General features: G+C 30.3%; 2 protein-coding genes across 2 annotated transcripts in view; both read right to left on the reverse strand.

Moving 5' to 3' along the window:
* Nucleotides 1-1,384: 1,384 nt before the first annotated feature.
* LOC127744093 (aluminum-activated malate transporter 2-like) lies at nt 1,385-8,341 on the reverse strand. The gene is made up of 7 exons (XM_052256366.1): nt 8,280-8,341; nt 7,722-7,965; nt 3,037-3,154; nt 2,684-2,956; nt 2,134-2,243; nt 1,904-2,044; nt 1,385-1,810 (listed from the first exon to the last, which is right to left on the reverse strand). Exons 1-7 carry the CDS (start codon nt 8,339-8,341, stop codon nt 1,385-1,387), a joined length of 1,374 nt encoding a protein of 457 aa, XP_052112326.1.
* Nucleotides 8,342-9,671: 1,330 nt separating this feature from the next.
* Nucleotides 9,672-12,534, reverse strand: part of LOC127744094 (serine acetyltransferase 1, chloroplastic-like) — a 13,158-nt gene continuing 10,295 nt past the window's right edge. The window contains exon 2 of the mRNA XM_052256367.1: nt 9,672-10,666. Within this exon, the coding sequence (XP_052112327.1) occupies nt 9,839-10,666 (828 nt within the window). The 3' untranslated portion in view covers nt 9,672-9,838. The remainder of the gene's footprint in view (nt 10,667-12,534) is intronic.

Genomic DNA, 12,534 nt, shown 5'->3' on the forward strand with positions numbered 1-12,534 from the left:
AAGAATCTCCATTAGCGTATGGCTTGGGAGTGTGTTGACCAATGTAGGCCAACGTGTAAAACTATGTGTTATGATTTATGAAAACAAATTATTGATTATTGTCCAATAATCAAAGAGATTTAAATTGGACCACCAATTCAAGCCCTTCTCTTTCCTTGTCTGAATAATGACATTATTGAAAGATGCTTGTTTTTAGATTAATTAAAGAAGTTCATATTTTTAGGGACGGAATCCTCCTGGGATATCTGTCACTTTTGGGCATCAAAATAGGTTAAATTTATCCAACCAATTCGATTATCCATTTAAATACACAAATCTTTGTTTAAAAATTTAAATATTTTTTAATTTTAAATTAGATAAATTGAATATGATTAATCTGAAAAAATAGTAGATTAAACAAGTCGGTTTATAGACTAAACAAGCCGTTTATTTAATTTTTTTATATTTTATAAAAATAATCACTTTTTCTTAAATTTGAAATACAATAAAATTTAAGAATACCTCATGCAAACAGATATCACACATCAATAAAAAGCTGGTCGCAATGTCTAATTGACTTAGGCTTGTGTTTTGATGCAATATTTTGGCACCACGTTTTTGGTTACATTATCGCGGCAATTTTACTCACTTTGGGCACTGAAATAAACTCTTTAACTTTTTTTTCGGCCTTTATTTATAGATACGAAACACTTAGACAAAAACATAAAATTATATTTAATAGATAAAATATAGACAAAAATATTAAGATATTAATAAAACATACCATTTATTTTTTAATTTTTTATTATTTTTATCAAATTTTTTATAATTATATATTTTTTTTATTTGTGTATAAAAAAATAAGAATAAATTAAACTTTTATAATTTATTCTAATTTACGATGAAACAAAATATAAGAACATTAATTTTTATGTTTTTGTCTTTAATATCTTATTTTTATTATTCTCTTATTCTATTTACAGAACAAAATACAGTCTTTTAAACAAATAAAATATTAGGCCCATAAATCACAAAAAAAAAAGATTAGTTGAGTTGATTCAGAAAAAAAATTGACAAAAGAAGCTGAAGATTCTAGAAAATTGTTTTCAATCAATTAATCTGGAAATTAAATACGAATATAGTTGTTATTCACAATGACTTCAGTAAATGATGAAAAACATTGAGTATGTAAATTAAATAAACAATTTTCTGGTCATCCAAAATAAGTCTTAAGAAAGAGTAGCCAAAATATAAGCATCAGTTTTTTTTTTTTTTTGTGCAAATTTTGATCCAAGACAAGTTCCCTATTAATAAGTTTATTTCCATTTTACAAACCCACATTTAACAGATTGATTAATTTATTGTTAACTAAGGATTTATTGTATGTTAACACAAGGGAGGCTAGCTAGTTGATTGTAATAACATGATGAACTCCAATGTTCTTCTCTTGGTCCCCATGGCACGGTTCATCAAGATGAGGAGGACAATTTGGTGCAACTTTATTATCTTTTTTCTTGAATTTTCCTTGGATGGATAATTCATGTATTGACTCAGCCAGTTTCTCAGTGCAAGAAACCACATCAAACAGCAAATAAGTCACAATCATAAGAGGAATATCCTCAAACAGATTGGTTCCTTCCCATAACCCTGATTTGAGAATGGACTTGAGGTTCATTGCAACAATCTTAGATTTCTCAATGCTAGGGTTTGCAGCATATGATAGTGAAATCTTTTTTTGGATTGACACTGATAATTCCTTTAGACCTTTTCCTGTTTCTTTGCTTATTTGGATGCATGCCTCTTCCACTTTCTTTTTTGTTTCTGATGGACTCTATATAAAACGTAAGCATTTAAAATTATTTTTACAATGTCAACTAATCACATTTAAAAAGTTTATTATTGTTACTAATTGTAATTTTAGTACCTTGGTATAATCAAGGAAGTCAACAAGAGAATCAATGAGGTGGGCACATTGCCTTAATAAGCTTCCAATTTTCAAATATTGTTTCCAAGGATGACCATATCTGAAAGGACCATGGCACGGTTCCCACCTTGCAAAATTCACCTTCAAAATATATAATAAATCAAATTATTACATTAATATATAATAAGGTTGTTAATAATTTCGTGAGTCTAGAATATTATTATTCTTACCAAGCTTTCTTCAATTTGCTTTGAATTAAGAACACTTTTATATGCTTGAAGCTTTGCCTTATTATTAGATTCTTCACCATCTGATGTCCCAAAATATTCATCTCCAAATCCTGCAATATAAATTTGTATTTCATTACGAAAATATTCCAGCTATTTCACATAATAAACAACATCTAATATAAAATAGATTTAATTATTCTGTTCGTCCTTATAATTTCATCAAATTTTTTATCAATTAAGTTTTTATACTTTTTTTAATTGTTGGATCTCTACATTATTTTTAATTTTATAATCTTTTCATTCAAAAATGCTAAAATTAACCGAATATTTCTTCTAAAATACATGCAGTCAAAGATCTAGTTAAATTTTTAATTATGAATACTTTTAATTTGTAAAAAGATATTCAGTTAACTCTAATATTTTTTACACTAATTATAAAACTAAAAATAATGTAAGAATTTAAAAAAATTATAAAAACCTAACAGAATAATTAAACTTATAGTAACTTCAATTAAAATTGAATGATATTATATGTACTAGGTAGAAGTACCTTCAATAGAGTCTCCTAATTTGTGAAGATTCTTTGACACTAGCTTGTGAAGATCATCACCTGCCCAAATGGGGTATACAAAAATGCACACCAATACAGAAATTAAAACACCTGCGAAAATTGTGATTACTCGTTTTTTCACTGTATCTAATAAATCTTCGTCTCGATAGCTAGGTACAGATACCATGCAGAATGTTAAGATAAACACTAAGAATCCATAATCATATCTTGCTTTCACTTGAGATAAAAACCGCATATATGTCACTCCTGCAACTGCATATATTCAATTTTCACATTAATCAAACAATTTTTATATAATATTCAATTGATAAGGCAAATTTAATATATATTACCTATGATAAAAATTAGGGTTCCAAGAAGTAATGGCTCCACAATGTGCCCTCCCATTATTGAATTAACCAAGTGATAACATATATCGTACACATTTTTAATATAAAAAATATATTTTTTCTAAGTAATGCTACATGAAATTTAAAATCTGCAGTCAAAATTAACTGTTAATATAAAATACAAGTTAAAATATAAAATATATATTAAAAATAAATTAAAATATATGTATTTATATATATAAATATATGATGATTAATTTTAATATATAAGTAGCATTTTTTATCTTTTATACATCTAATGCATGATAAATGACAGATTAAAAATATCACGAATTTTTTATTTTTTATTTTTATTCAATATTTATGAGTTTTAACTAATTTTTAAGAGATTTTGTTTTTCTAAGATTTTGTTAATAAAATTCATATTTATAAAGCTTTTAGTTTATTGTGTTCTTGTATATCTAACTAATAAATATTTATAAGAACATTTGTTAAGATTATTAATGTAAATTTATTCTTTGTAGTACAATTTTTTTTTCAATGCATGAATTGAATAAAAAGTTTTAAAAATTTTCTCTCTTATATTTATCCTAATTTTTTTTAACTGTTTATTGAAGGTATTATTAATGGCCGCAATTAGAACTGCCACTAAGTAGGTGATATTATATTACTAAAGTCAGAGTAGTGAATAAATTCAAAATAAAAATGATTAAATGTATAGTACTGTAACTTGTTTATCTCTATACGAAAGTATTAATTAATTAACATATTTTCTTGATGAGTAGTCAACTTGCATCGTTATTAATTAGAACTACAAATTTAAGCATGCGTTGAAATATTTTGTAGACGTAGCCAATTTTGTTTTTTACTTATTTCAAGGAGGCCAAAATGTGGCTCCGTACGAAACCATAATCTACCGTAACTCATCACCATTACTGGGTTTAAAGCTGTCATGTGATCTTTCCCTTTCAACTTGTTCTATATTTGTTATTTTAAAGAGTGTTTTGGATAGAATTTTTAAATTTTACAAAATTTAAAAGGTTATATAATTAAGTTGTTAAAAGTTAAGTATATTTGATTTTTAACAACTATATTTTATACACATAAAAATTATTATATATAATACATTTTAAAGTATATATTAGTTGATTTGGTGTTTGATTTATTTTTAAATATTTATTTCTGTATGTAATAAAAGAATTATATGTGTGACAAGTTTGATATCAAATTAAATTTTATTTATCATCAATCAAATTTAAGCTTAAAAAGAAGAAAATAATGAAGCTATTTTGATAATTTTTTTACAAGGAAAATTTAAATTGTTTATTTTGAATTAGACAAAATATCTCATACAAATACTTAGTAATTTTAAACTTATTTGTATTAATATTTAAGCAAAACAATTTAATTTAATAAAATTAAAATACTCATAAAGAATATTTTTCCACTTCCAAGCCAAGTATTTTATCCAAATTTTAGTAAAAACAATGTACCAAAGTTACGTTTGGTTTTAAACAATTTCTCTCTCTTCTGACTTTGTTGTATTTATTAGCATTTAATCTTGGCAAAAATCTTTTGGTGCTAATAAATAGCATAGCCGCCATTGTTACAAACTTATCTGGAGTGGATAGTTTTCGTTTTCCGTTGGCTTCTTCTAATATTTAGCTGGCACTGGCTTAAGGATTTTGCTGTTATTACTAGTCTATTATTAAAAAATCATCCACAAACACGTGCTTTATAGAATCATCCCTCTAAATACATTACACTTGAGAATGCTAGTTAAGAAATTAATTTAATGTGTTTCGATGAATTATCCCGGTTTGCACTATTTTATTAAAACCGAACCAATAATCAAACCGATTAAGTTATTAAATAATTGAGTTATTAGTTTAACCAATAACTTACACGTTAATAAACCGATTAATTTCGTCATAATTAAATAATTATATAAAATGTTAGGAGATTGCTATAGTGTTTAAAAGTGTTTGTCTAACTTATTAAAAATGATTTAAAATTAATATTTAATTTTAAAAATATAAAAATAAATAATTATTAAATATTAAAAAATTACCATAAAAGGTAAGTTATGTAAAAGTTAAGCATCAAGTAGTTATAGACACCATAGAATTTACCAAAATTTTATTATTTTTTTTAATTTTATTTTTATATTTCAATCATTTATTATATTATTATATACTTATAAGTATTTATTAAAAAGATATATTGTGATGAATAATTTTTTTATTTTCTTAATTTGTATATAATTAAAAATATAATTAATTTAATATTTAAGAACGAGTGATAAAAGTTAAAATGAAATTAAATTAGTAATGAAAATGTTATAAGCGAGGTTACGAGAACTGGACCAATGAATGAACCGATAAAACGACTGATTCATTGATTTAATGGTCTGATCAGAGTTTAACCAGTTTAATTAAATATTAAATAAAATTATAAAAAATTCTATATATAATTTCAAATATTTAAATTTAATAATTTTTAACCTAATAAAATTTAAAATTTTACAATTTCACATAATAACTATAATTTTATTGAATGAAACAAATTTTGTTATTTCATTCACCGATAACTATTAAGATATGAAAGCATATAGCAATTTCAATGTATAATAAATCAGCATTAGTATATGAAAGCATATAACCAATTTGGAATTGTTAGACATCATTAAAATTAACACACAAAATTAGAAAATAAAAAAACCAGTAATAATATTATTATAACAAAATATAACAAATCAAGAATAATAAAAAATAAACGAAATCTCAGTAATTCAGAATCAGTAATTTAACCCATAAACTTAATTAGTATTATTAACAACAAATCAATAATACAAAACAAGTAAAAAGTCAAAATCAAATTCAAGAAACAGTATTTAATGTTGAATGCTAACTAGAAGAAGGGATAGAGAGATATCAGAAAACTATGAAACAATATTATTATGACAATCTCAGCAACTTAGAATAATCAGAAATTGACAAAATCTCAGTAACTCAGAATCAGTGAACTAATCCAACAACTCAATTAGTATTATTAACAACAGATCAACAGTACAAAACAAGCAAAATCAAATTCAAAAAATAGTGTTTAATGCTTACTAGAGGAAGGGGCAGAGAGATAAAAAGCGAGCTTGACGACGACAAAGAAAGAGTTTGACGGTAATAGCGAGGAGAAGAGAGAGCTCAACGGCGATGAGGAGAAGAGAGAACTCGACGGCAACAGCGAAGAGAAGATAGAGCTCGAAAACGACGACGACAGAATCTCCAACCTTGCTTCCCATGATGAGATGACGCCGAAGACGCTGACGAACATAGAGAGAGAGCTCGGCGATGACAACAACTTGGTGTTGTGGTGCTATGGGGGCTGCAATGGGCGGTGGCTGCAGTCTATGGGGCTGGGGGCCTAGGGTTTTTTTTCTTTGCCTTTCAATTTTCAGAGAGGATAGGAGATGAGTTGGGACCTGGGAGCACTGGTTCCTTTCAGGTAGTTATTTAGGGGTTTTTTTTATAAAAGTCAAAACGACGTTGTTTTGGAGGCCTTCACCAAATCGAAAGACCTCTAAAATATCGACCAGTTTCGCCAATTCATCAGTTAATTGTTGATTCAATTGATTTTTTGACCGATTTTTTGTTAGACGGTTCTTGAAGCTAACAAAACTGTCCTAGTGACTAGTTCTTGATTAATCCAATTGAACTGACCGATTCGATTCGATTTTTAAAACTATGGTTATAAGGTATTAATATATATAGTAATTAGCATATATATAAAGTATTAAACAGCAAGGTAGCCTAATAGCAATGTTAGTTGCTTATAATACTAGTTTGTACGGTCCACATTTCTATCTTAATTGATTATATTGTCAGTTTACTAATTTTTCAATCAAATCAACTCATCCGATCCGATTCTAATAACTATGTTTATTTTTCTATTCATTTGTATACTAAATTACTAATTAAGAAATGAAAAATAAAACTTTGGTTACAAAATTATTTATGAAAATAATTCTATTGAATAACTTAATTATAGGATAAATATAGTATATATTATTGTTTATTGCACTTAATATTATATTGTTTAAAGATGAAAAAAAAGTATTTAGTATATAAATATTGAATTAAAATAAATGCAAGTGATTTACTTATTTTGTTTAGATGGTATGATATATGATTTACACATATCGTTATACTATGTTTTTTCGATTTTTTGTTTGTTTGTCTTATAAATATTTTGAAAAAAAATCTAAAATAAGCTTTGTAAAATTGAAAAGTAAAAAATCAATATAAAATTGGTAACTTCTATTATATTTAAACCTTATTATCTTAATTAGTCAACCAAAAAAAAACTTATTATCTTGATTTTAAGTAATGTTGTGAAAATTGGTTCGAATCGAACGGTCGAACTGCGAACTGCTATCAAATACGATTTGAACAAATTAAAAGACAAAATCGCTACATTTGAAAACCGATGTTGGATCGTTGAACTGGTTGGGAACCGGTCGGTCGAACCGAACCATGACCTGGCCGATTTTTGAATCTTAACAAAAATGCTGCGTTTCGTCATGCAGGGATGGGCAACCCTAAGTTCCCTAACCCCTCTTCTCTCTAGTCTTCGGCCTCCACAACGCGAAGCAGCAGTCCAGAGTCTAGACTCTAGCTCCAATTCGTCTCAACCTCATCGAAGCCGCCGGTGCAAGTCCATCCAGCCACCGCCGCCGTCCCAACTTCGAGCTTTGAAGGCAACGACGCAACGTCCGTCCAGCTACCGCCGTTTGAGCTTTGAAAATTGAAGCCACCATCGCCGATCTTGCCTCCTGCCTCCGTCGCGCAGCCATTTCCCGTCGGTGCCAGCTCTGTTCCAGACCACCATGTCGGCCACTGTCTTCCGAGCCACTTCCACACCACCTCCAGCTCTGCCCTGTTCCAGCATTTTAGGATCCAGCTTCTAGTCCTAGGTATTAATTTTTTTTGTAATAATAACTGTTGAATAATTGGTTTTTGTTGCTTTGTTGCTGCTTATTTAAATTTTTGAATGTGATTGCGAAGGAAAATCAAATAATTAATTTTGTGTTGTTGAAATTATTGCTAAAAATGAATTTGATACTCTGTTGCTACTTTTTTTAATTACTGAATGTGAAATGGTGAAGGGAAATCAAATAATTGATTTTGTGTTGTTGAAATTATTGCGAAAAATGGATTTGTTACTCTGTAGCTGTTATTGGAGCCATTCACACAACCACTTTGGCTAAGCTCTCTGCTAAAAGCCAAAAAGCTCTTTCTCCAGCAGGCAACATTGTTGAACAGGTCAATAATATACCAAAGTATTAATCTTGGGAGCTTCTTTTAACTTTTTTTCATCTGGGGTGGTGTTGTAATTGTTGTTGATGTTGTTGAGGCTTTTTTGGTGCAGATTATTGTTCAAATCAGAGTGATGTTGGGCTGTTGGCATTTGTTGGGAAGAATAGAGCAATGCAAGGTTACTCATCTGCACTGAGGACTGCTCAGCAGCGACTCCAAAAAGAGCACGGTTGTGTCCCTCATAGAGAGATTCTATGACCCTTCATTAGGTAAACTTAAAAGTTACAATTTTTCACTTAATTGAGTGATTGCTAAGTGAAGTTGCATTCATCGGGTAAACTTAAAAGTTACAATTCTTATTTAATTTGAGTGATGGCTAAGTAAAGTTGCATTCTTGTTTAGTATGTAGTTTACTTGCTTGTCAAAAAATCTAAAACTGAAGTTATGCATATATTAATCAAAGGCCATATGATATAGTATAGTATGTTATGTGACACTAATTAATTGAAGAAATTGTATGTAGGATAAATTTTGCTAAATGGGAATGATGTTAAGAGTTTGAAATTAAAATGGTTGAGACAACAAATAGGACTAGTTAGCCAAGAACTGGCTTTGTTTGCGATAACAATTAGAGAAAACATGCTCTTAGAAAGATTTGATGCTGACCAAGTTGAGATTGAAGAAGCTACAAGAGTAGCCAATGCTCATTCTTTCATTATCAAACTTCCAGAGGGTTATGAAACACAAGTCAGCCAATATAGAGTTTCAATTTCTATTCCGATTTATTGGAATCAGAATTGTAATTTTTTGTATCATTGAAAATCTAGATGATGACTTGTAATTCTATGTTTAATTTTAGTTTTATAGTATACTTTGATAAGATCATATGGCTTTGATCAATAACATTTTATGTAGTGTTTTAAATTTGGAAGATAATTTAAGATTTATATTAAATTATAATTATATTTTAAAATGTTTATTTATAATTTATTTATTATTTTATATTTTTATTCTGAAACTATTTTTAGGGGTGTTCAAATCCAAACCAATCCAAATTAAACCGCTCATCCAATCCAATTTAAACTGAAAACCGATTAAAACCGCACTAATTTAGATTTGATTGGATCTTATTTTTTGCAAGGTTCGAAAAACCAGACCGGTCATCAAACCGCTCTAGTTACTGGTTCACTGGTTCATTGGTCCAACCGGTTTAACCAGTGGTTCAACCGGAAAAATCGTTTCAGAATAAAATAATAAATAAATTATATATAAACATCATAAAATATAATTATAGTCTAATATAAATCTTAAATATCTTTCAAATTTAAAACATATGAAATGTCAACCAAATCCATATGATCTTATCAAAATACAAAGTTAAATAGTGAAAAGAGCAATGGTGTAAACAGCAACAATACAACTAGAAATAATCATTAATCACTCCTAAATTAATTCAAAACAGTAGCATAACAAATAATCACCCCTAAATTAATTCAAAACAGCAGCATAACAAAATCACTAACAACAGTAGTCCTAGGAGGAACATCCTTAATCACCACAGAACCAGCACCAATCTTAGCACATTCACCAACCTTAATGTTCCCCAAAATACAAGTCCATGCACCAATCAAAATTCCATCACCAATCTTTGGATGTCTATCACCAGAAGCTTTACCAGTTCCACCCAAAGTCACACTATGCAAAATTGACACATTGTTACCAATCACTGTAGTTTCACCAACCACTAATCCAGTTACATGATCAAGCAGAATCTCGCTTCCAATCTTAGCACTGGGATGAATACCAACCGCGAAAACCTTGGAAACTCGGTTCTGGATCATAAATGCCAAGACTTTTCTTCCTTGAAGCCATAGCTTATGGGCAACTCTATGAGATTGGCATGCTAAGAAGCCTTTGAAGTTCAAGAAGCAATGCACATGGCTTATGCAAGCAGGGTCTCTTTCCTTAACTGCTTTGAGATCATCCTTCACAGAATCCATGATTTCTTGGTCAGATTTCAAGATCCCAACAAAAAAATCAAAGAGTGTATTACTTGGAAGGCTTGCACTGTTTAATCTGTTAGCAAGATAATTGGCCAAAGCAGATTCCAATGAATCATGAGACAGAATTGAGGATTGGTAGTAACTATTCAGAATAGGTTCCTCATTTACATCAAGTTTAGCCTCTTCCTTCATCTTCGGCCATAGATCCACAGCTTCATTTTCTTGAACTTCCTCAACAAAAGTAGGGGTAGTCTGAAGAGTTTTCACCTGGTACTTGCAAACACCATCAGTGAAATTGTTTCTGAAGATTTTTGACCCCTTGAATTATTTTTGACACCATCAGTTGCTTCTTGATTAATACTATTTTCCATAACTGAAATTAATAACACCCACAACACAATGAAATTAAAAATAGCCACAACACAATGAAAATTAAAAATAAAAATTAAAAGCATGAAAATTAACCATGTTCTTAACCTAAAGCAGAGGAACGAAGAATGAAGAAGATGAGCAGAGGAAGTTCACAGAAATTGAACAGAAACTGAAGTTCACAGAGGAAGTTCACAGAAAAAAAGAACAGAAATCTAAGTTCACAAAGGAAGTTTACAGAGTATCAACTTCATGTTTCTTCATGTTTCTTATACTAAAGAAGATTAGCAGAGGACGAGTCACTCACCTAGGGTCGATGGAGGGCTACTGGTGTTGAGGACCACGCGACGATGAAGACGATGAGAGGGCTACTGGTGTTGAGAAGATGAAGACGATGGAGATAAAGGGCTACTGGGAAGGGAACCAGGCGACGATGGAGGGCTACTGGGGCTGAGGACCAGGCGACGGCGGTGGCATTGACAACCTGAGACCACATCGATGATGGAGGGCGACTGGGCGGCTAGGGTTCAGACTTCAGATGGCGGCTAGGGTTCACTCATTGTGAGACTGAGAGTGAAATGAATCATGAATGAATGGGGGTCGGGGGAAAAAGGGGGTGGGGTGCTCCACGAGCGGGTCGGGTCGGGTTACATTTTTTAATTTTTTTAAAACAATAAAAACGGCGATGTTTAGCAGAACCGGCCGATCACCGGTCTGGTCCAACCGGCCAGTTTTCAGTCGGTTCACTGGTTTTCCAGCGGTTCTTTTTACTACGGTTTTTAAAGGAGGACCAGACCGTTTGCATCGCCGATTCGCAGTTAAACTGGTCGAACCGACCGGTCCGGTCCGATTTTTAGAACCTTGGAAATAACCAAATAAATAAATAAATAAGGAAGAGGTAACAAATATAAAATATAGAAATATAATTTGATAACTCTAGTAGTAATATATACTAGAATTACTATATCAATAGATATAATTAATATATTTAATAATATTATAATAAAGTATATAAGAGAGAGAATAGTATGAAAGAGATAGAAGAGTATAAGAGAAAGAATATTGTTTTATTGTTTGTACGAAGGTGAAACTACATTTCACTATTTATAGAGGTTACATGCTTATTTTTTCAAAATGATTGGCATCCTTAGGAACTCAGAATTCAGATAGTATTATTGACTCTCCTAGTGTAGTATGTTGATTCTTGAACACAGTCATTTTATGAGTCTTGGCTGTGGCCCTAAGCACTTTGTCTTCCAGTATTACCACCGGATACATAAATGCCACAGACACATAACTGGGTGAACCTTTTCAGATTGTGACTCAGCTTTGCTAGAGTCCCCAGTTAGTGGTGTCCAGAGTTCTTAAGCACACTCTTTTGCTTCGAATCACAACTTTAAGCACTCAGTCTCAAGCTTTTCGCTTGGACCTGCATGCCACAAGCATATGATTAGGGACAGCTTGATTTAGCCGCTTAGGCCTGGATTTTATTTCCTTAGGCCCTCCTATCCATTAATGATCAAAGCCTTGGACCCTTTTTACCCTTGCCTTTTGGTTTAAAGGGCTATTGGATTTTTCTGCTTGCTTTTTCTTTTTTTTCCGCCACTTTTCTCTTTTTTTTTCGCTTGAACTGCTTTTTCTTGCTTCAAGAATCAATTTCATGATTTTTCAGATCATCAATAATATTTTTCGTGTTCCTCATCCTTCCAGGAGCCAATATTCATCAAATTCAAAGTACCTATTATGCACTGTTCAAGCATTCATTCAAAGAACAAAAAGTATTGCCACCACATATAATTAATTATAATTTTTATTAT

The sequence above is a fragment of the Arachis duranensis genome, unplaced genomic scaffold (genome assembly GCF_000817695.3).
Source record: "Arachis duranensis cultivar V14167 unplaced genomic scaffold, aradu.V14167.gnm2.J7QH unplaced_Scaffold_232525, whole genome shotgun sequence".
Lineage (NCBI taxonomy): Eukaryota > Viridiplantae > Streptophyta > Magnoliopsida > Fabales > Fabaceae > Arachis > Arachis duranensis.

Coding starts and splice junctions, on each gene's coding strand:
- LOC127744093 (XM_052256366.1), bottom strand. CDS start 8,341: ATGTTGCCTGCTGGAGAAAGAGCTTTTTGGCTTTTAGCAGAGAGCTTA. Junction 3,155..7,721: donor GCACCGGCGGCTTCGATGAG/GTTGAGACGAAT, acceptor AGCATTACTTAG/AAAAAATATATTTTTTATAT. Junction 2,957..3,036: donor AACCCTAATTTTTATCATAG/GTAATATATATT, acceptor GAATATATGCAG/TTGCAGGAGTGACATATATG.